Source organism: Theropithecus gelada, chromosome 1 (assembly GCF_003255815.1).
Source record: "Theropithecus gelada isolate Dixy chromosome 1, Tgel_1.0, whole genome shotgun sequence".
NCBI lineage: Eukaryota > Metazoa > Chordata > Mammalia > Primates > Cercopithecidae > Theropithecus > Theropithecus gelada.
Genome location: NC_037668.1, coordinates 102513733 through 102538063, shown reverse-complemented (window position 1 = coordinate 102538063; position 24331 = coordinate 102513733). Strand labels below are relative to the sequence as shown.

Sequence of the window (24331 nt, the reverse complement as noted above, 5' to 3'; positions counted from 1 at the left end):
AGGGGGAACAATTAAATATGAAAGGTGAAAAATTATAACCACGAGGGACAGCTGGAGTTTTTCTGATGTGACAATTTCCTTTTCCTGCTACAGATTTTTTGCACCTCTGCAGGGAATAAAGCAAATACATGACTGTGACAGGAATATTCTATTTTGTATAAATTTTTATCATTGAAATGTAATTATTTCATTTATTGTAGGAATGAAGAATGCATATGATTTCAGTTCTGGCCTACATATAGAATCCTTCATAATGCCTTTTCTTGATGTCCATTTGTTTCTTAAAGAATGTGCTATTCACAGTGTTACTTCTCAGGGCCTTTGGACTTGATTAATTGAATTTTTCCACTTCACTATTCATTAAGTTGATATCCAAATATTTTGAACACTTTTCGTATGAAATATGACCTCACTGGATCTCCAAATTAACTTTCATTATTATAATCCTGTTCCCTTCATTTTTAATTTATTTCTAATTTATTGTTTTATATCAAGTTCTTCTGTTTCCATTTTGGTTATTTTAGATGATGATGTTCATTTGTAAATGAACTTTTATTAGGTTTCAGCCTTGTCATTTGGAGCTTCATTTCTTTTGTGCTCTTGTGTATGTAACTGATTGGAATCTTTGATCATTTGCTGTTAGTTTTCCATGTTCACTAATTGAACGAAAAAGAAGAAGCAAAGAAAGGCTCAGAGAAGAGAGGATAATGGAGTCAAAGTTCTCATTAGAGAGAAATAGGTTAAGATAAGGGGTTCTATTTTCATTCTTATAGTGGAGATTTTCTTTTTTCAGAGTACGAAGAAGATTTTGAAGTAGATGAGGAGAAACAAGGTGAAAAAGCTAATGAAGAAGGACAGGCCGATGTTCAAATGAATGGAATACCACAGTCACCTTTGGATGATAAAATAGATAATTTAGACCTTGTAAAAGAGAATGAAACCTCATCACAGAAGGCATCAGATGCCCATGACAATGTGAAAGATGAGAATGATGGATGCTCTGAGAGTGAACTGGAAGAGGATAAACAAGGCGAGTTGTTGAGCTTATCATGTAACATAGGCTGTTTACTGAGTGTGTTTACTACTTTTCTTTGTTTTCTATTTAATGAAATAATCCTCTTTTTTTCTCTTGAATATATATATATATATTTAACTTTTAAATAAGGGGTACATGAGAAGGTTTGTTACACAAATAAACTTATGTCATGGGGGTTCGTCGTACATATTATTTCATCACCTAGGTATTAAACCTAGCACACATTATTTTTCCTGATCCTCTTTCTCCTCCCATGCTCCACCCTTCAATAGGCCCCAGTGTTTGTTGTTCATGTGTTCTCATCATTTAGCTTCCACTTTTGAGAGCATGAGGTAATTTGTTACCTTCGTATTTTATTAATGCAGCTTCAAAAATCTAATGAAAGAGAGACGTAAAACAAATGTGTCTGTAACTATTTTAGAATGTAAAGGAATCTTAAAAAGGACATTTATGACTATAGCCATATCCTATCAGTGTTGCAGTTACATCGCAAATGTAACAAATTGTTTGGAAGGAAAAAGTTAAAAATTTCCTATTTCCACAGTTCAGTGTATCTTTCCAGTACATAAACTTACATACCAATATTTATATAATTTTTTACAAATATGTGAACATATAATTCATGTTACTCTTGAAATTGTTTTTTTCAGTTTAACTATGCACATATATTAAGTTTCCCAAGAAGTCAATACATGTATGAATAACTTATTATTGCTAATAGCAATATGAATGTTTATGGTATGCCAATTTATTGTTTTGTGTACTGATATTTCTGTATCTTTAGGCCATATTTCCTTAAGTATTTGCTTATGTTTAATTTTAGTAAATCCTGGCAGACTGCTTTCTGAAAGGGTCATATAATTCACATTCCTAACAAGGATATAAGAGAAAGCCTGTTTTGTGATACACCCACTCACTGGATTTTATTAATCTTATTTATGTTAATCTTATGGGCAAAAAAATACTAGCTTCTTGTTTTAGTTTTTATTACCCTAACTTCTGGTGGGTTGAGCATCTTTCCTAATATTCATTGTCCATTTATATTTCCTTTTCTGTGAATATATTGCTTGCTTTACCCATTTTTCTATTGGATATTATGGTTATTGGGGGGCTCTTTATTAGGCATAGTTTATCACATGCTATCATGCTTTCATTTAATTTTTTTTTTACTTCATTAATATTTGGTCATTGAGAACTTTTTGATTTTTATTACTCTAATCTATTAATCTTGTTTGTTATTGTTTATCAGTTTCTTTTCTAATTAAAAAGCCTTCTCCTAATCCAAGGGTTAGGGACACATTCCTAAATTTTCATCCATTTTCATTATTTAATTTTGATTCAGATAGTTAATCCCTATGAAATTTATGAGTTTTTTTAAACAACTTGAGGTAAAGATTCTTTTCAATGCAAGACCATAAAATCCATGTAATAAATAGTACTAAATTTCACTTTTAGGATAAGTTGAATCAATGATTTTCACACATACCTCAGCATTTCAGAAATATAAAAAAGTATAATTTTAATAATAGGTAAGATGGGAGAAAGAGAGAAAGCTATATATAAGAAAATATGTGGAAAACAGCAATCAGTAGACTTTCATGGTAAAAGAAAGAGAAATAAAAAAATCCTAAGTTAGAAAAGAAAATGCAAGAGGAGTAGAGAATGTTGGAGAGGATCGAAACACCAGTGGCAGACTACAGCATAATAAGCAATGTTCTCACTAAATGTTAGGAGTTTGGAAACTCAACAGATGTTCAGAAGATAGATACAGGAGATGAGGCAAAATGTCTGACTCTTTTTTGGTTCCATATGAATTTTAAAATAGGTTTTTCTAGTTCTGTGAAAAATCTCAATGTTAGTTTGATAGAAACAGCATTGAATGTATAAAAAACTGTTTTGGGAAGTATGGCCATTTAAATAATATTGATTCTTCGTATCCATGAGCATGGAATGTTTTTCCATTTGTTTTTGTCATCTTTGATTTCCTTGAGCAGAGTTTTGTGGTTCTCCTTGTAAAGATCTTTCACCTCCCTGGTTGACTGTATTCCTAGGTATTTTATTTTATTTTATTTTTGAGGCAATTGTGAATGGGACTGCATTTTTGATCTGACTCTTGGCTTGAGTGTTGTTGTATAGGAATGTTAGTGATTTTTGCACATTGATTTTGTATCGTAAGACTTTGCTGAAGTTATTTATCAGCCTAAGGGGTTCTTGGTCCAAGACTGTGGGGTTTTCTAGATATAGGGTCATGTTGTCTGCCAAACACGGATAGTTTGATTTCCTCTCTTCCTATTTGGATGCCTTTATTTCTTTCTCTTGCCTGATTGCCCTGGGTAGGGCTTCCAATACTGTGTTGAATAGGAATGGTGAGATAAGGCATCCTTGTCTTGTGCTGGTTTTCAAGGGGAATGCTTCCAGCATGTGCCCAATCAGTATGATGTTGGCTGTGGGTTTGTCATAGATGGCTCTTTTTATTTTGAGTTATGTTCCTTCAATACTTAGCTTATTGACAGTTTCTAACATGAAGGGGTATTGAATTTTATCAAAAACCTTTTCTGCATCTATTAGGATAATCATGTGGGTTTTGTCTTTAATTCCGCTTATGTGATGAATCACATTTATTGATTTGCATATGTCAAACCAACATTGCATCCCAGATATACAGCCTACTTGATCATGGTGAATAAGCTTTTTGGTGTGCTGCTGGATTTGATTTGCCAGTATTTGGTTGAGGATCTTTGCACTGATGTTCATCAAGGATATTGGCCTGAAGTTTCCTTTTTTGATGTTGTGTCTGTGTCAGGTTTTGGTATCAGGATGATGCTGGCCTCAGAGAATGAGTTAGGGAGGAGTCCCTCGTCCTTGAATTTTTTGGAATAGTTTCAGTAGGAATAGTACCAGCTGTTCTTTATACATCTAGTCGAAATCAGTTATAAATCCATCTGGTCCTTGGCTTTTTTGATTGATAGGCTATTACTAACTCCATTTCAGAGCTTATTATTGGTCTTTTCCGGGACTCATTTTCTTTCTGGTTCATTCTTGAGAGGGTGTGTGTCCAGGAATTTATCCATTTCTTCTAGATTTTCTAGTTTATGTGCATAGAGGTGTTCATATTATTCTCTGATAGTTGTTTGTATTTCTATGGGGTCAGTGGTAATATCCCCCTCGTAGTTTCTGATTGTGTTTATTTGAATCTTCTTTGTCTTCTTTTTTATTGGTCTAACTAGTGGTCTGTTTTATTAACTAAAAGAAACTAGCTCCAGAATTTGTTGATCTTTTGAATTATCTTTCATGTCTCAATCTCTTTCAATTCAGGCCTGATTTTGATTATCTGTTGTTTTCTGCTAGCTTAGAGATTTGTTTGCTGATGGTTCTCCAGTTCTTTTAGTTATGATGTTAGGTTATTAAACTTGAGATCTTTCTAACTTCTTGATGTGGGCATTTAGTGCTATCAATTTCCCTCTCAATACTCTCCTTAGCTGTATTCCAGAGATTCTACTATGTTGTGTCTTTATTCTCTACTCAAATGTCATTCTGGGGCAAATTATTCAATTTCCATGTAATTATATGGTTTAGAGTACATTTCTTAGTTTGATTTCTAATTTGATGTGCTGTGGTCTGAGAGATGTTTTTTATGATTTCAGTTCTTTTGCATTTGCTGAGGAATGTTTTACTTCTGATAATGTGATTGATTTTAGAGTATGTGCCATATGGCAATAAGAAGAATGTATATTCTGTTGTTTTGAGGTGGAGAATTCTGTAGTAGTCTACAAGATCCATTTCAACCAGTGCTGAGTTCAGGTCCTGAATATCTTTGTTAATGTTCTATCTCAATGATCTGTGTAATATTGCCAGTGTGGTGTTAAAGTATAAGTGAGAGACTTTAAAACCACACTGGCAACATTGCACAGTTACCTCCACATTATTGTTATGTGGGAGTCTAGGTCTCTTTAAAGGTCTCTAAGAACTTGCTTTACTTTATGAATCTGGGTGCTCCTGTGTTGGGGGCATACATATTTAGGATAGTTAGATCTTGTTGAATTGAATCCTTTACCATTATGTCATGTCCCTCTTTGTCTTTTTTTTTTTTTTTTTTTAATCTGTGTTGGTTTAAAGTCTGTTTTGTTTGGAATTAGAATTGGAGCCACTGCTTTTTTCTGTTTTCTATTTGCTTGGTAGATTTTTCTCCATCCCTTTATTTTGAGCCTATGTGTGTCACTGCATGTGAGATGGGTCTCTTGAAAACAGCATAGCAATAGGTCTTGGTTTGTTATCTAGCGTGCCATTCTGTGTCTTTTAATTGGGGCATTTAGCCCATTTGCATTCAAGGTTAGTTGACATGTGTGGATTTGATACTGTCATCAGGATGTTAACTGGTTATTATTTTCGCATTGTTTTTACCGCTGAAATTTTTTTTGGTATAAAATCTCAAAATTATGAATTTGAGAAGTATATTAGGATAATATAAAATAAAAGTAAATTAAGTAATCACAAGAGCAAATATTTAGTTTACAGTTCTACTCTTTTCAAAAAAGAATTCAAGCAATCCTATTCTAAAATTTTATGTACACACATACGAGGCAATAAAATAAAGGACATAAGTTATTAGAGAAAAGGAGAAGATAGTTTTGCAAGTGCCAGTGATGGGACTGTGACTAGGCTTGAACTAAAAATTTAATCCCAGGCTTCCTGACAGTCAAGGTAAAGAATAAAGTACAGTGGGCAAAATAAGAATGATGTTAATTATCAGTAAATTTAAAAAAAAAACATTTGCCATTATTTTTATTATGTTGAAAGAACTACTCAAGACCAATGATCAGGCAATGAAATTTTCTTTTTAAGGTTTTAAACCAGGTCTTTTCTGTAATTTATCTTAATACATATATTTTGTGTTTCTTAGATTAAATGTGACTAGTACATAAGCTCTTTTGTCAATTCGAATATTAATATTGGAGTTAGGCTTATAATCCTATATGATCTAGAGAAAGTGAAATATGTTTTTGGAAAAGTGATATAATCTAAGTCAATAATTTTGAAGAAACTATCCAAGTGTCTCGAACCTGGAAAAACAGTGAAAATATGTTTGCATATTCATATAACTAGTTCAAAACACAAAGGACTCTTAATTATTTATTTCTTTAGTACTGGTGGGAAATTATCAAGTTGTTGATTTCATAAAGATTCAGTACACTCTTTGGATATCTTGTAATTGGTGGTACATTTTGTCCTGTATAATCATCTTGCTTTCTAGGAATCAAATAGATTTTTCTGAAACAGAATAATTTTTTATGTTCAAACAGAGAAAAAATTAGGCAGTTCTGGGTTCTTCCTTGGAAGGAAAGCTTTAATCATTTAGACTTGTAATTATTGAATAACTGACAGCAATAGATAAGCTTTAACATTGAACACTGTTTGCACATAACTAATTGGAATCCTATGTTTGGAAAGGTATCTTATAATTGATAATGCAATAGGTCACATACTAGGCACTCTTTATTAAGGCTATTTAAAGTGTTAAGCCCTATGCTAAATATTTTATGAGAATTATCTCAGTTACCTCAAACAACCTTAAAATGCAGACAATTTTCTTTTATCACCATTTTACAAATAAATAAACTTGGAAATGGTGATATTAGGTAATTCCCAAAGTCACACAGTCAGAAAGCAGTGGAATCAAGATGCAAATGCTACCCAACTTTGGAACCTGCATTTTGGAGAAAAAATAATCAAAATCAGAGAATATCCACTTACCTGAAGTTAAAGCAAATCTCCCCGATAAAAGAGTTGTGTTTCCTTAAAAATATGCATTTTAGATAAATTTATCTTGAGCTCTTCACTTTACCCTGGTCTCTAGCCTTTGTTGTGTTTTTTAAATTTTGTTTTTAAAATGAAGAAAATGGACAGTTTCTATGATCAACTTTTAGCTTTTTCCTCCCTGGATGGACTTCCCTATCTACTTTAAGATGGTTTGCTTAGTTCTAGCACATCTCTCTCTTCTCCCATGACTGTCATCTACATCACCAGTCTTTGTTGAGCTCTATAATTTATAAAAACCCATCATTCAATAGTTTAGTTTTCACTCATTGTTTAGATATGTTAAATTTTGCCCTCTAATTTATTATACAAGTTAGTAATACAAATTAATTATACTGTAAAAGCTAGGACTGTGTGTACTTCTTATTTCTCACATAGCTGATTTCTTTTTATTTAACTTTCATGTTCAGGCATTCATGTGCAGTTTCGTCATATACATAAATTGCATGTCATGGGGGTTTGGTGTACAGATTATTTTGTCACTGAGGTAATAAGCATAGTAGCCAATGGGTAGTTTTTTGATCCTCTCCTCTCACTCTCTACCCTCAAGTAGGCCCCAGCATCTATTGTTCCCTTCTTTGTATCCATATGTATGCAAAGTTTAGCTCCTACTTTAAGTGAGAATATGTAGTATTTGGTTTTCTGTTCCTGTGTTAGCTAACTCAGAATAATGGCCTCCAGCTCCATCCATGTTGCTGCAAAAGGCATGATCTCATGGCTGCATAGTATTCTATGCAATGGAATAGTATGGCTGCATAGTAATTTTTATGGGTCTATAGTATTCCATAGTGTATATGTAACACATTTTTTAAAATCCAGTCTACTGTTGATAGCATTTAGATTTATTCCATGTCTTTGTTCTTATAAATAGTGCTGCAATGGACATGTGTATATATTTGTCTTTATGGTAGAATAATTTATATTTGTTTAGGTATATACTCAATAATGGCATTTGCTGGATCAAATGGTAACAGTGTTTTAAGTTCTTTGCAAAAACACCAGCTGCTTTCCAAAATGGCTGAACTAATTTACATTCCCATCAGCAGTGTATAAGCATCCCTTTTCTCCACGACCTTGCCAGCATCTGTTACTTTTTGATTTTGTAATAATAGTCATTCTGACAGTGTGAGATGGTATCTCATTGTGGTTTTGATTGGCATTTATCTAATGATTAGTGAAGTTAAAAAATTTTTCATATTCTCATTGGTCATGTGCATTTCTCCTTTTTTAAAAAGGAATGTCCTTTGCCACTTTTTAATGGGGTTATCTTTTTCTTTTAAACTTAAGTTCCTTATTGATTCTCAATATTAGACCTTTGTCAGATGCGTAGTTCACAAATATTGCCTCCTGTTCTGTAGGTTGTCTGTTTAGTCTGTTGATAGTTTCTTTTGATGTGCAGAAACTCTTTAGTTTAATTAGGTCCTATTTGTCATTTTAGTTTATTATTTTTTACTTTTTATTTTTTTGAGATGGAGTCTCGCTCTGTGGCCCAGGCTGCAGTGCAGTGGTGGGATCACGGCTCACTGCAAGCTCTGCCTCCCGGGTTCACCCCATTCTCTTGCCTCAGCCTCCCGAGTAGCTGGGACTACAGACACACACCACCACACCCGACTAATTTTTTTGTATTTTTAGTAGAGATGGGGTTTCACTGTGTTAGCCAGGATAGTCTCCATCTCCTGACCTCGTGATCCACCCGCCTTGGCCTCCCAAAGTGCTGGGATTACGGGTGCGAGCCACCATGCCCAGCAATTTTTATTTCAATTGCTTTTGGTGTCTTCATCATGAAATCTTTGTCAGGTTTTATGTCCAGAATGGTATTTTCTAGGTTATCTTGTACAGTTTTTATAGTTTTGGGTTTTACTTTTAAGTCTTTAATACATCTTGAGTTGATTTTTATATATGATGTAAGGAAGGGGTTTAGTTTCAATCTTCTGCATATTTCTGACATAGCTGATTTCTTGAAGTACATTTTTTAAATATTAAGCAAGTACTTGAATGCTAACACCAATAATAGTAAGATGCTTTGTTTTGTGCCATGATATCTAGCTACATTTATGCTTTATGGTTATTGGAATTTTCAATGGAAAAATTATATAATTTGCAACATTGTATAGATACAGAATATATAATATTTTAAATAGATATGCAATGAAAACTATAAGAACATATAGCTGGTTCAAGAATATTGGGAAATTTAAGAGCTAAAATTAAATTGGCTAGCTATTTTCTTTTGTAGTTTCATTAATGATATTATTAAGCTACGCTTTTAAAGGGCTCTTTTGCATGCTTAGTGTTTCAAAACAGTGTCATTCTGAAATCAAATCTCATTGCTGATTATGTTTTTTTTCACTCCATTGTCAGACTTTCTTATTTTCCATTCCTTTATTGTGATAACTTGCCTTTGTGTTATTCAAGGCATAAACATGCCTTTTAGTATGTGGAATATCAGCATTAGAGATTTTATCCAGCGAACGAGTAGCATGTATTAAAAATGATAATGACATGATGGATTCCTTGGAATACTCTGTTGAAAAGCCAGACTGCATTTCATTTTCAAAAGTGTGAGAGGCATATGTGACCACTGAATCCCAGACACCAGTACATCCTTTTTATTGACATGATTAAGAATCTTGCTGTTAGTATTTGGATGTATTTCATTTGAACCTGCCTGCACCTGTTCCCAGAGGGCAAACAATTGCCCAGGCTGTCACTCTTGTGACAAGTCGGCCCCATTTGAACTGCCAGCTAACAATTGCGTCGACCCGCCTTGATGAATACACTGTGCTGAGCAGCCCATGAGTGATAGAGTGCTACTGGCTGCAAGCTGACTAAGAGAGGACCCTGGTTTAGGAATGATGTGTGAGACTTCCTATCATTTAAAAAGAACGACAGCTTCCTTTTCTCTGCATTTGTGTTGACAACCCCAGGCACTAATTCACCAGTTGAAAATATATTGTCATAGATGAATGTTATAAGGTTGAGGGGAAAAGTATCATATCGCTGAGAATATACTTTTATGGACAGTTTGGATGATAGTGTCCATGAGTAAGAGGTCAACGGGTACAAAGTTACAGTTAGACAGGAAGAATAAGTTCTAGTATTTTACTACACAGTAGGGTGACTATAGCGAATAACAATGTAATATATATTTCAAGATAGCTGGAAGAGTTTGAATGTTATCGCCACAAAGAAACGATGAACACTGAAAGTGATGCATATGTAATTACCCCAATTTGATCATTATACTATATGTACATGCATTGAAACATCACACTGTATCTCATAAATATATAAAAGAATTATTTGTCAATTATAAATTTAAAAATTAGTAATGAAAGAAAGACTAGCTGCTTTTGAGAAAGATTACACAGATTGAGATAAAAGTAGAGATAAAGAGACAGAGAAGAGACTTCTCCCAGAATACGGAAAAAAGAAAGACTTGAAGTAATTTTTTTCTAGGAAGAAAGATAATTTCATTTGTGCTATTTTTCAATCTGTTGAAGAAGTAAACCTTATAAACTTTTGAAGTCTCGGAATCACAATAATATTCTACTTAATTGATTTATGATTTTAATAATCTCTCCCTTAATCTTTCGGCTTCAATATGGGTTTGAACAGAAGTATAGGGGTGGAGGCTTCTCCTGTGTTGAAATTCTATGTGCTGTGAGACGCACCCTTGGACTTCAGTGTAATGTGTCTGCTTCTTGGATCAGAGAGGATTATGGGAATATTATAGTTGGCTTCTGATTAAAGACTATAATATGTGTGATTTTTTGTTTGGTCAATCAAACTTAAGTGTTTCTTAATGGTAATAATTCCTCAATCCATAGTCACTTTTCAATTGTCGAAGTAGGAAGGCATAACTTCAGGTGAATACTTAAATGTAGAACCATCCTTTAATTCACACAGAAGTACTTTACTATGAAGTGTTTCTCTACAATTTGAATCTGCCTTGTAGGAAACAAAGGCATTACGTAGACACTCAGTGAACTCTTGTGAATGAAGGGCTGATTGACTAGATCAATAGATGAATGAAAATAATGTATGAAGCATAATGTGACACATGATTTGCTTGTATTATAAATATTTTAATAATTTATTTTAGTGTTTAGAAAGTGAAATTTAAGATAAATATGGAGAACATTTTATTTTGTTTTATTCTCCTCCTACTATATCTGCATTTACCTGTGAATATGTATTATTACATATACTTATCTCACTGATGATTTGAGACATTTCAACTGATAATAATAACTATCAGTATGAGGGCATATGTTCCCTCTTAAGGCTAAAAATCAGTTACTGTTCATGGCTGGAATCTGATAATTTATACTTTTAGTTTCATTAAGCACAGATTCATCCTACAATATTTATTGAGTATAAAGCACTTATCTAATTATCTATTAATGTACATGAAGATATTGATTGAACTGACATATAATATAAACAGATTTTCATGAACTTGTATCATTAAGACAGAACTATTTATACAACTAATAGTAGGATATATAAATTCATGTGTCATGGCTAGTTTGAAGAAAATAAGAGCAGCACATATGCATATTTTGCTGTGAACTCTTGGACTAAGGAATAGGAAGGAGAGAATTGGTTGGTATTAGAGTTGAAAAGCTTATTGGATCCACTGGGTTGGGATCCATGGTTATGCCACTGAGATCATTTAAATTTTTAATTTAATTTACTCATTTTAGTTTGTGAACTTAAACTGCAGTTTCTGTATGTGCTTTCAGCTAATAAACCAAAAACAAAGTAGTTAAAATCAGGACACTAATTAAGGAAATGGTGAATTTAAACTGTGGTAAAAGTATGCTGCTTGCTAGCAGGTGAGAAAGTGATTGAAAACTGAGGTCAGGTCTCGTCATTGGTTTAAAACAATTTGGCTACTGATTGCAATAAGAGTGTGGCAATAGTTTCTGAGAGAGTCATCTGCAGTCACTGTTAGAGTGAACCAATATCTTTATGAACATGTGCAGTGGATCTATTGCCTTCATGCGAAAGGAGGTGGATAATTAGTCAGTCTCTGTTTTGAGTGTATATTATAGGTAGAAGCAAGGACCAAGGCTTCTGTTTTCTTGTAGAACATTGTCTGGCACATAGGAAGTTCTCAATATATATTTAGTGGACAAATGAATCTATGTAAGTTGGAAGGAAAGTGAAGGATAACTCAGAACCTCAGTTATGAGGAGGGAGAGCAGACTTTATCCTGGATTTGCTGGACTGGTGTTGACTTTGGATGTGTGTGTGGCTGGTGCCCTTGGTCAGGTGTATCAAGCTAGCAATCAGACAGTATAAACAGTAAGGATTGCTGGCATACAAAGCATACACACGCACGCGCACACACACACACACACCATTTTTGTGAGTGTCCCCACAGTGTTCCATAGTTATTTGTAAATAACTGAATAACATGTATAGTTTCATAAAATAGCATCATGATCAATGTTATGAATAAACTAGGGAAGACTTTGATTGCTACCTTTTGCTTTTGCTTTGTATTCATATTCTGTGCCTTGGAATATTTTAAATGGAGTTTGTGCTCTAGAGTGGTGGACAAAATTAATAATGACCAATAGAGATAAAATGCGAGGACAGACTACACATTTCATGAGTTCTGATTTTTGAAAGAGAACAATTTCCTGTCTGTCAGTCTTGAGTGGTAACAGAGGAAAGTTAGCTAAGAGGAGCAATGGCGGGTCCGTGGCTGTGAGTACTTCCTGTCCCAAAGCCTTTTAGCAAATAGAAGGGTCTTGGTTTTATTGCAGTGTATCGTTACAAAATAAGCATTTACAAAAACTTTCTACTTACTAGCTAATGGGCATCGGGTACTATTGAACCTCTTTGGACCCCTCTTTCTGGATCTCAAAATAGAAGATAATTACTATTCCATAGGATTAAGTGAGATGTTTGTAAAGTGCTATTTCATGGTTTGGTTTACAGTAGCTGCATAATCATGATTAGTTTTATCTTTATCATAGTAGCTGTGATATCACTCAATATCACAAAAACGAAACTACAAGAGAGAAATTTATTAGAATATACTACATGTATGACATCACAGAGGAAAAAAGACTATAAAGATAATTATTTCATTTGATTAGATTAAATATTTTTCTCGTGTAATTTCTACAATTTTGTAAGGAGAACAAGTAGAATTATCCCCATTTTACAGTTAAGAAAACAGAGGCATCACGAGGTCAGGAGATCGAGACCATCCTGACCAACACGGTGAAACCCTGTCTCTACTAAAAAATACAAAAAACTAGCCGGGCGAGGTGGCAGGCGCCTGCAGTCCCAGCTACTCGGGAGGCTGAGGCAGGAGAATGGTGTGAACCCGGGAGGCGGAGCTTGCAGTGAGCAGAGATCCGGCCACTGCATTCCAGCCTGGGCGACAGAGCGAGACTCCGTCTCAAAAAAAAAAAAAAAAAAAAAAGAAAGAAAGAAAGAAAAAAGAAAACAGAGGCTTAAATAAGTTAAATAGCATAACCAAAGTAGAAATTATTAAGTAGCTGAGCTGTGACTGGGACACCAGGATTTGTCATACAGAAGAATATGTCATTTTCTCTCAACCTCGTGCTGTGTCAAACAAGATTTTAATTATAGTGATGCCAAAAAAGAAAGAAAGAAACAATTATCAATGACATGAAAAGGGAAGAAGGGTCTGGAGAGCTCCTGACTGTGGAAAGAGAAAAGTCAAAGATCTTGCTTAGGACATGGAACATGGCACCAAACTTGCTGGCTTCGGCCAAGACCTCGGGCAATGAGTGCAGATCTTTCCTTTGCCAAAACAAGCAAAAGCAGGTTCTTACAGCATCACTACCAGAAGGGAATACACGAACAAATGGAATTGGGTAGGAGGCATAGCTGTTTATCAACATGCTTGCAAGTTAATTTTTCCCTCCTAATGACAAAGCGAATTTACATATGTGTTCTGAAAGTTTTTTTTTTTTTTTAATATAAGCATTTGCTTTATTTCTAAGAGAATAAATAAAAATAGTTTTGAAAATCCTATTCCATAACCCTGAAGCTTTTTTAACTTTTTTATAGGCAAAGTCTTACCCCAGTGTCTGTGTATGTAAATGACAGAAAGAAATGAGAGTGAAATAAATTATAGCATGAGGTTAGGGAGAAATTTGAAAACTGAAATGAGTTTGTATGGGAGGTCAGGTGCCCTGGCCACTTGGAGGCCATTCATTCTGCTGATCTTTCTTCTCTGAAGGACTGACTCAAACTTGAACCAGAGTATATTTCAGCCCTTTGAAATGAAATAATACAATTAATGGAAGCTACTAAGGAAAGTCAGAGGAACACTCATTTTAAAAATTATATGACCAACTCTCAGAGCCAAAAATAGGAGTCATCATTTCCATATTCAGATAGTAGATATATTTTTGGAGTTCCAAACGAGTATAACATTGAGTCCTAGCTAACTATGTAATTAATGAAAGCCATCGGTTAAACTGCTGATAAACCAGAATTGATGTTCTTTTTGAAAGTAGAAACATAAGACTCCGAAGGGAAAGGGGAGTTCAGAGAACCTAAAGTTTCTGAACAGATACAAATAAGATGGGGAAGAACTCTCCTTGATCTGCTACATTTTCTACCGGGGACACGGCATAGCCAGATTTTATAAAATGGAGAATAAAGAATGAGTAGCTAGAGTGTATGATTTATTTGAAAAATAGTGGTCATCTGGTGTTTGTCAAGGTATCAGGAGATAAAAGCAAATGGAATTAGACTTAGGGGCTCTGTTGCTTAAAGGCTTTTTGAGTTTGTTTTTTACTGCTGTGTAGCATCTCTCAAATCTTTGTGGAAACTCTGATATGTCTCTGAGACTATATTTAAAATGCTAAGACCTGTCATGGAGAGCCAGCAGGACTGGAGGCTTGGAGAGAAGAGGATAAGAGCAAAGACAGTTATTTCTTCTCTTAAACTCTGCACTAGCTGCTACAGCTATTGGTGCAGCTGCCACATGGAACTGAAAGAAATAAAGAAACAGAAAAAACAGTGAGGAGTACAGAGAAGACAAAAAAATAGGCAGCATTTAAATGTAGGATATTTTATTTGAAAGTATATTTATGAAAAAAACAATTACAAACATAGACCTATTGGTTAGAAAAGCAAGATTGTATTTCTCTGGCCTATAGCAATGTATGCAGTGATTTGTTATGCTGTTCAGCTTCCTTATTGAGATTCAGTGTGTATGGTACTTTATTGGAAATTGTTAAAACCTTTTTAGGTATTACATAAACCAGTTGTGGCTACCGTAAGTTTCTAGACTGCATATCTGCAGCACCCTGTCGTCGAACTGCCTAGATGTCCCAGAATCTCTCACCAACTTTGTTCACCCATTGCCCATCTTCTGCTCCCTTCACCTTTTTCAGAGGACTGCCCTGACTACTGGAGGTGCTTCACCCTCAGACTCAAAGAGCCTGGAAATGCCAGAGAGTTTACATCCCCCTAGGGAGGCCCATAGCCAATGTCTGACTTTTCCAAAGTATGAAAGCCCAGCTCCTGCCTAATATAAATTACATCCTAATATAGCTTACACTTCAGAAGTGCCCATGGGATCAGGTTGAGGTTGAGATGGGGCTTGAAATAGCTCCCTTGATTGATTTCTGCCCTTCCTTCCTTTGCTTCCCCCACTCCCTTAAGAGTTATCCTGGAGCACATCTTTAATACATTTCTCGCACATGAATCTTCATCTCAGCTTCTGCTTCTGCAGAGCTCAAAATAAGATAAAATCTCCATCTATGCGCACACACACATGCAAGTGTAACCTACATATATTTGTCTACTTACTGGGCAAATACACAGATCTTACTGTGTCCAGATACCAAGATATACTAGGATGATGGATGGTATGGTAGATAAAAGTTTAAGTTTCATGCACACGGAGCACTGTGGTGATAGAAGGAAATAAATAAATAAAGCTTTTGTTGAAGAGACAAAGGATTATTATTTTTTCTTTAACGAAGTGGATATTTACAAAGGTTTCTCAATAAAATGGCTTTCTAAAAACAACAACAAAAAACAGGAATGGTTGATAGTTAAATGTGATCTTTTGAAAATTTCTATATACTCATATATTCCATCGATTCGGTAAGTTTTCTGTATCCTAACAATGATTTAGACCAGGGATCTAATCCCCGGGCCATGGACTGCTACAAGGTCCATGGCCTATTGGGAACCAGACTGCACAGCAGGAGGTGAGTGGTGGGGAAGCCAGCGAAGCTTCATCTGTATTTACAGCCACTGCCCATTCCCCATTGCTGGCGTTACTGCCCGAGGTCCATCTCCTGTTAGATCAGTGGAAGCATTCGATCCTCATAGGAGCAGAAACCCTATTGCAAACTGTGCATACCAGGGTTTTAGGTTGTGAGCTCCTTATGAGAATCTAATGCCTGATGGTCTGCCACTGTCTCGCATTATCTCCAAATCAGACTGTCTAGATGCAGGAAAACAAGCTCAGGGCTCCCACTAATTCTACATTATTGTCAGTTGTATAATTACTTCATTATATATTACAATGTAATAATAATAGAAATAAAGTGCACAATAAATGCAATGCACTTGAATCATCCCAAAACCATTCCCGCTCAACCCCAGTCCGTGGAAAAATTGTCTTCCATGAAACCAATCCCCGGTATAAAAAAGGTTGCGGACCGCTAAGTAGACTATATGGGAAAAGGATATCAAGTCTGTACTAAACTATATTTTAAAATTTTTAGTATGATTAATTGCTAACATAATTTTCACAATTAAACCAGTTGCTTTATGGAAGAACAACAATGTCATCACTTGTATTTTTTTGTAGATATGAAAACTGCTTCATCAACCTCATCCAGAAGTCACCCTTATTCTAGTGACAGTGAGGATGAATCTGCAGTGGGGGACAGGGAAGCCCATGCTGACAGCAGCACAGAGGAAAGTGCCAGAAGTTCATCTTCTCAGGAGCTGAGTGAAAATGATGAGCCAAGAAAGTCCCACCTTCCAATTGAGGAATCCTTAGACATTGAAATTGAAGACCAAGAAATAACAAAAGCAGATGTGGAGGCCAAGCCAATGTCAATAGAGGAAAGCTTTGAGAATGTTCTTAAAGAAGGAACGGAGAAAGGAACCCAAGGGATTGCAGAGGGTTTATCTGAGAAGTCCGGGAAACATGTTTCTGCAGAAGAAAAGGAAAAGGATAAGAGTAAGCTCTGGGAAGAAAGCACTGCTCAGGTGAAGGACAAAAAGGCAGGTCTCCCTGGGGTGGAGGAAGGTGGTAAGTATGGCCGTTAAGTTGAGCTGCCATCGTGCTCATGCATGGAAGCTGATTTTGGTCATTGCATTACGCCAAAGCTTGGGAAATACTATTGTGATAATGCTTCAGGGATTCAAGATTTTTCCTGTGTCTCTCTTTGTCACATAATCATACATGTATTTTCAGTTTGCTGTTTGCCTTCTCTTGCACTTAAAAAATTACTTGATAATTTCTATCCAGCCTGTTTCTTATTTTCAGTAAATTCCCTCCTATGGGAATTTCACTTCAAGAATGAAATAAAGCACAATATGTGTTTGAAGGCAAGGATGTGTGTGGCTTTTAGAGGTTCTTTATTAGTAGAAATACTATTTGCCTTTAGCTATATATGGATTTTGAGATATATAGCTAATGTTAATAGGTGCTTACTATGTTCCAGGCAAGGTTCTAAACACTTAGATATATTAACTCATCACATCCTCACAAAAACCCAATCGCCCTCTAAGTTACATTCTATTATCATCATCTCTTTTTTACAGATGAAAAATAAAATGTGGCTTCAAAAGGTTAAATAAGTTACCAAGGATTACACGCTAAAAGAGGCATTCCTAGGATATGAATTCAGGCAGAGTTGTTCCAGAACTTCTAAATATTGCCTATTGCGTCTGTGTAATATGAATTTAGATTTAGATAATAGTGTAAAATGTTCTTACAAGATTCCAAACTTGCCTTTGAGTTCTTCTCTGAAACTGAGTTACTTTCTGATCCCTGGGGATCCTGAGTGTGTAAGATTGTTCATTTGACATGGAAAGAGTAAGGAGTGTCTGGATAATCAGGCCCCAGACCTTAGACACATGGAAGGTCTGATGCTTTTCTCACCTTGAGGAGCAGAGTGAAAGGGCTGAGGGGTATCCTGTGGACAGCTGGATTGTACCTGCCTGACACTTGCCTCTCACATAACCTTCTGTGCCCTGGAACTGGTTCACAGTCCTTTTGTTGCTCTCTCTCATCTGTCTCCCCTGTCAATGCAGGAGCCATTCTTCTTGATTTTAAGACAAAATTTGTTTTCACATTTTAATATTACTAAAATTCAGCTGCATTTTAAAAACATATGAATATTTTTGGTGTCTATGTTACTTTTAGGCCCTTAAAAACTACTATTAAACCACTGAAGTCTCCTTCTAGGAATTGAAGATGTCGAATAGTTATCTATCACTTCAACCAATATTATTAATCTTCTACTATGCACAAGGCACCATAGTCAATAAAAAATGTGTAAGAGAGGGTTTCTCCCATAACATGCTGAGTGGAAGCCTTGGCACAGCACCGGACAAAGGTTAGTAGTCCTATGTAAAATAGAGGAGTTACAAAATGCTATGTGGCTTCAAAGGAAGAGAAGTCCTGTTTGTTAAAGGACACCTTGAAAGTTTTCATGAAGAACATATTTGAGAGACTGTAAAGGTTAAATACAATTTTGAAGGTGGGATACGGGAGGGTAAAGGTGTTTTAGATAGTGGAGTATAGCAATGCATATGACCTTTGAATAAGTTACCAAAAATAACTTTAGAACAGAGTTTGACAAACTTTGGCCCTGGGGCCAAATCTGAACCATTACTGTTTTGTCTTGTTTTCTAAATAACCTGAAAGCCAAGAATGATTTTTGTATTGTTAAATAACCCACAAAATCCTAAGAATTTACAAACTGGGACTTTAGAGATAAAATTCATCAACCCCTGCCCTAGAATTATAATTCAAAGACCCTGAACATCTTCAAAAGAATTTTTGTCATATATAAATCAAGATTCTAGCTCCAATATATTTGAAACTCTTTAATAAAATAATTCAAATCTTTGATCTTGAATTTCATTATGAAATTTTCATACATATAAGGTGTCATCTAGAAAATGTGTACAAGATGACAAGCTACTAATCAAAAAGATAGAGGTGTTAAAGGTCAATAGAAACACTAACATTATTTTCATTTTTTAAATTTTCACTTCAGAAAACTAGATTGTTTACCTGAATTTGTGCAAGTAGACATCTTTTTGTAAAGTAGAATATACATAATGAGGGTCATAATTAGGCTGTAGAATATCAGAAATGTGGCACTATGATCATGTCACCTGGAAAACAGTAGTTTTTGTTTTTCTCTGAGTTTGTGAAATGAAAAGTGTATTGGCTTATTACTTTTCTCAAATATATTGGGAAACCATATTCCTAACTTGATAACATCTATAATTTTAAAACATTTTGTTATCTTTTTATTAAGGTGGATTCAACACAAGATGGCAAGGTTTGGGACTGTTTATCTTTGTTAAGCTGTAATATATGTGCTATTATTAATTTTTTATTAACAATACACGTGGAATGACATTTAGACAGTAGAGAAAAGTAATTTTGAAAAATTACTCATAGGTTTATTACACACAAAAAGATCCCTTTTAACATTTGGTCAGGATTTTTATTTGTAAACTTAGGATTTACAAAGTTTTGTTTTCATATTTTGTAAAATATATCCTGCTTTATATCTTAACATTAGACCATGATCATTTTTCACATCTTTAATCTTTATGAACATATTTAACCTCTGTATGTTATGCCATTCTGTGGTTTTCTCATAATTTAGCCATTTCCTTATAGTTGGACATTTATATTTTTTCTTACTTTCACTCTTGCTATTAGTACTTTAGTGAGTGTCTTATTGCTAAAATTATTTCAAATTTATAAACATTTTCTTAATATACGTTTCAGTAAGCCTAATTTTTGTTCAAAAGTTATAGATATTTTAAGGTTTTTAATAAACTTTTTTCTCACAAAAGTTTGGTTTAAAAGTTTAAACATTACAGAACAGACAAGAATAAAGTGAAAGTGAAAGTCTTTCTTGCCCAACTTCTACTCTTTTTCTCCAGGGATAATGGTGGATAGCAATTTTTCTGTGTGCGCATGATTACAGAAATTATAGGTAGGTAGATAGATATAGATATATTAATATGTATTGATATATTACAAAGATACATACACGTATGTTATTTTTATATAGAGATGGAAACATACTATACATTTTGTTCTGAGACTTGCTTTTTTTCACTTAACCGTATATCTTGAATGTCTTGTCACATAAGCACACTTCTCTTTTCTTCATATTCATCTAATCTGTTATTCTTATATTGCCACAGTATTGTATAACTGCACATTTTTTAAAAATAGTTCTTTAAAACCTATTTTAAAGAACTCATAGTTTTGTTCTATTGTTCATCTTCCACAAAAGAACAAAATTTGAGGGTTGTGAAAGCTAGGAAATACAGAGTCAGGGAATATAAAGCACAAGACATAAACAAGTAAAACAGAACAAAGACCATGTACAACATTCAGAATGATGTGGAAGGATTAATGCTATCAAAAATCTGAGGCTAAGTAAATTATAACAGTTGGGCGGCTAATGTTTTCTAAATACGGATACTCAGGGAAATGATTCAATAAATTTGTTAATATTTTAAATAATAGATTTAAAAGTAAAAAATATTCTTTAAATTTTTGTATGAATAACAATTTCTAAGAAAATTCCACATAAAATCACAAAATATGCACACGTATATATTTTACTTAGATCCCTGACTAGAACTGTAGGTAGAAATGAAAGAGGGCTGAGAGAATGTGTAAATGACCATGTCTCACATTTGCATGATACTTAATCTTTTTAAGTTAGGATAAAAGCTGTGATTATGTTAAAGAATAACCTATGTTATGAATAAATCTGTGGGCTAAAAATCATATACAATTAATAACGTTTTATAGACTCTAAGGTAACACAATTTAATTTGAATTGTTTTTACTTGAGATCATAGTAGCGGTGGATAAATGAGTAAAGTAAAGCCATTGCCTTCATACCTTTAAGGCTGATTGCATAAAATGATATTTTCCTTCTCACTGTTTTATAGTATGTCATATTTAATTGGACTTTGTCCAGTCCATCAACAAATCAGATGAATTGAATAAAAGATATACTGTACACAGTGAAGCAGAAAGTAAAAGATTATAATTGCTAGCTACAATGAGACAGTGTTCTTGGGTGTTAATCCAGTATTACAGGGCATGTTCTTATTTTAATATGTTTATTTTCTGTTATTTTTAGCTTAAGCTGTCATGCATTGTGACATAATCTTGGCAATATGTTCTAATAGTGGAATAACTCAAATGCATTTATTTGTAAAGTTAATTTAATTTATATATCATAAATATAAATGAAATAAAGAGTAGTATATTTAATGCAAATTATAATGTAAAATGCATATGGGAGTAAGCATTTTTTATTTTTGTATGTGAGTCAGGAAAAGTCATAGTGCTTGACCAGGCAATTTGAACTTAAATAATAGTATAACTAAAATGAATTGCAATTTTGTTATCAGGCAGGCAGGATAAAACGGTCCTGATGAAAGAACAAGAAAGTCAAGTGTTATGAGTTGAGGTCTAAATACAATTTCTGAATGACCTGTGGAAGCATGTATTTGTTCTAATAGACCTCTTCAGTCAATAAATATTTGCTGAGGATCTGCTTTATGCCACACACTGTTCTCACTGTGAACACGACAGTCGCTTTCCACATGAATTTTATATTCTAGGAGGGAGGTATGCCTGCCAAGTGGAAAATAAGCATGTGAGGGGGTATCTGGGCTAAGTGATAGAAGGAAAATAAAAGCAGGGTAAGGGGATAATAGAGTGATGGTTTGAGGAAGGGGTGGTATTTTCGGGATGGCCTCTCTAATGATCAGACATCTGAACAGAGATGAATGAAGTACAGAGGGAGGCCACTCTGTCATCTACAGAAAGACCACAGGGAACAGGGAGTCCCGCAAGTGCAACAGTCCCAAGTTGGGAGCATAGTTGCTGAATGAAGGATTTGGAAAGGAGGCCAGTATGACAGAGTCTAGTAAACAAGTGAGAGAGTAGCACAAGATGAGGTCAGAGGAAGAAGCTCATAGGTCATGGGAAGGAATTTATTCTGAGTTAGGATATCTTTCCTCTAGAAAGATGTGAGCCCAAAATGGCATGATCTGAACATTTTGAAAAGATTATTCTGGCTACTATATGGAGGCTAAACTTTAGCATTCTCTGCAACTCTCTTTGAACATCTGTGGTCTTCGGTTTGTAATTAATCCTGGTATTTTGTGGGCCATGTGGCAATGTCAAAGATGACACAAGAACATCTTCACTGTGTAGGTAGATGATGTTAGTCATGAATTTTGTCATGGTGAGTTGTTGGGAAGATAATCGACTGGCTACACAAAAATGATGAAAGCACAGGGATGCTTTTCAAGGTCACCAGGTACTTGGAATAAGTTTGGTGTTTTTATGGGCTTCTTACATTCTTAAAATACAGATGAAAATTCTTGATAAAACAGTCTTCTGATATTCAGTTGCTCAGGATTCTTAACATGTTTTAAGATGGGATCAATTTGTTTTGTTTAAAACAGCATAGGAGAAAGAATGAATTAGATGTCATTGAGAATACACGATAGGGAATGTAAAAGATGTAATGTATACCAAATTAGAGCATTTATGTTTGACATTTGGGAACCTGGAAGAAAGAACCAATAATGAAGATTCAAGTAAGTATGAAATAGAATAACTAGTATTTTTGTTTCATGACTTAAGCCATTTATTAAAGTTATATGTATTAGTGGTCCTACTTCTCCTTACCTTTCTATTGCCCAAACACCTCAGACACTATTGGCTAGAAAATATGTAGCACAGTTGACCTGCTTATCTGCAGTTTCAATTACTCATGGTTTACCTCAGTCTGAAGATAGGTGAGTACAGTACAATAAGACAGACAGAGAGAGAGAGGAGGAGGAGAGAGAGAGAGAGAGAAAGTGAGAAAGAGAGAGAGACCACATCAACATACCTTTTATTATAGTATATTGTTATAATTTTCTGTTTTATTATTAGTTATTGTTGTTAATCTCTTATGTGCTTAATTTATAAATTAAACTTTATTATAAGGATGTATGTATAGAAAAAAGCATAGTATATATAGAGTTTGATACTATCTACTGTTTCAAGCATCTGCTGGGGTTGTGAATTTTGTACCCTGTAGATAAGCGGACTCCTGTACTGTAAAAACAAACAAACAAAACCCTGAAGCCCCAAGATATACAGTACATTGAAGTTCTTGTATGATTTCTTGAACTTTCCTTCTTATTCCTCTGCATATTTTTCTTTTCATCTGCTCTGGCCGACAGTGACATCTAAAGCTTTACCATGGAGAACAGGCAATTACAGGACAGAAATACTGTGGCTTTGTTCTGCCCCTTTTACATTGTTTTAAAGGAGAAAAATGGCCTAGAGGATGTGTAAAATTGTGGGAAGGTCAGGGGAGAAATGAGAAAGAAATAAACAAAATAAGCACAGAATTACCAAAAAAAAAAAAAAATTAGAAAAGAGAAAATGCTAACCTGCAACTATGTTAGACCTGAAAAATTATAACCTTCATCATCATCATTCTAAATATTTTTTGTTAAATCAAAGTTTATGGTAAAGAATACCTGAAAAATTCCAAATTATTCATTTAAACTACATAAATAATGCTTCAAAGTGATCATAAGAATGTTTTTTATTTAGTAAATATTTAATAATTCAATTTGCATCTTGACTAGTAGATATTAAAGTGTCAACTTTTACATCCCACCTGTGATGGCCTGAATTTTAATATGTGATCTGATTTGTTTCCACAAAAGCAGCTGAATTATTGCAGTGAGTTTCTAAGTTTCTACATTAACATAGCAGCAAGTGATATGAAGGCTATAAATCGACTTTTAAGGAGAATGTTAATTAGAAACACTGTGAAATTTACTTCATTTGGTAATATGAATTCAAGTACCTGATTTCTTTCTCCCTGTTCTATTTTCAATGAGGAAGAAAGTATAAAAATAGCAGTTGAAATGTTTCACAAAGTTTAAAAAGTGTTTTTGTATCTGAGGAAGGTACCATCCAAATGTCACAAAATCCAAGGAATTTGCTACATGAGGGCAAATTAGAGAAAGACATCAGGAGCTATCTTGTGTTTGTTTCCCACGAGAAAGAGAAGAGTCCTCACAGAAGTTTAAAAAAAAAAAAAATCATCCTAGACTTAAAGGATTAGAAGAGGCTGGAAGCAGGGGTGAGCTGTGAGGACGCAGAAAGCCGGTATGCTGGCCTCTAACAGTTCAGTGTTCTTCACTGTTGCC

The 24331-nt window shown here is 34.5% G+C and overlaps 1 protein-coding gene across 1 annotated transcript in view; it reads left to right on the top strand.

The window, feature by feature from the left end:
• Positions 1 to 24331, top strand: part of ERICH3 (glutamate rich 3) — a 110173-nt gene that overhangs the window by 71663 nt on the left and 14179 nt on the right. Inside the window, exons 11-12 of the mRNA XM_025397188.1 lie at positions 794 to 1030; positions 16683 to 17132. Of these exons, the coding sequence (XP_025252973.1) occupies positions 794 to 1030; positions 16683 to 17132 (687 nt within the window). The remainder of the gene's footprint in view (positions 1 to 793; positions 1031 to 16682; positions 17133 to 24331) is intronic.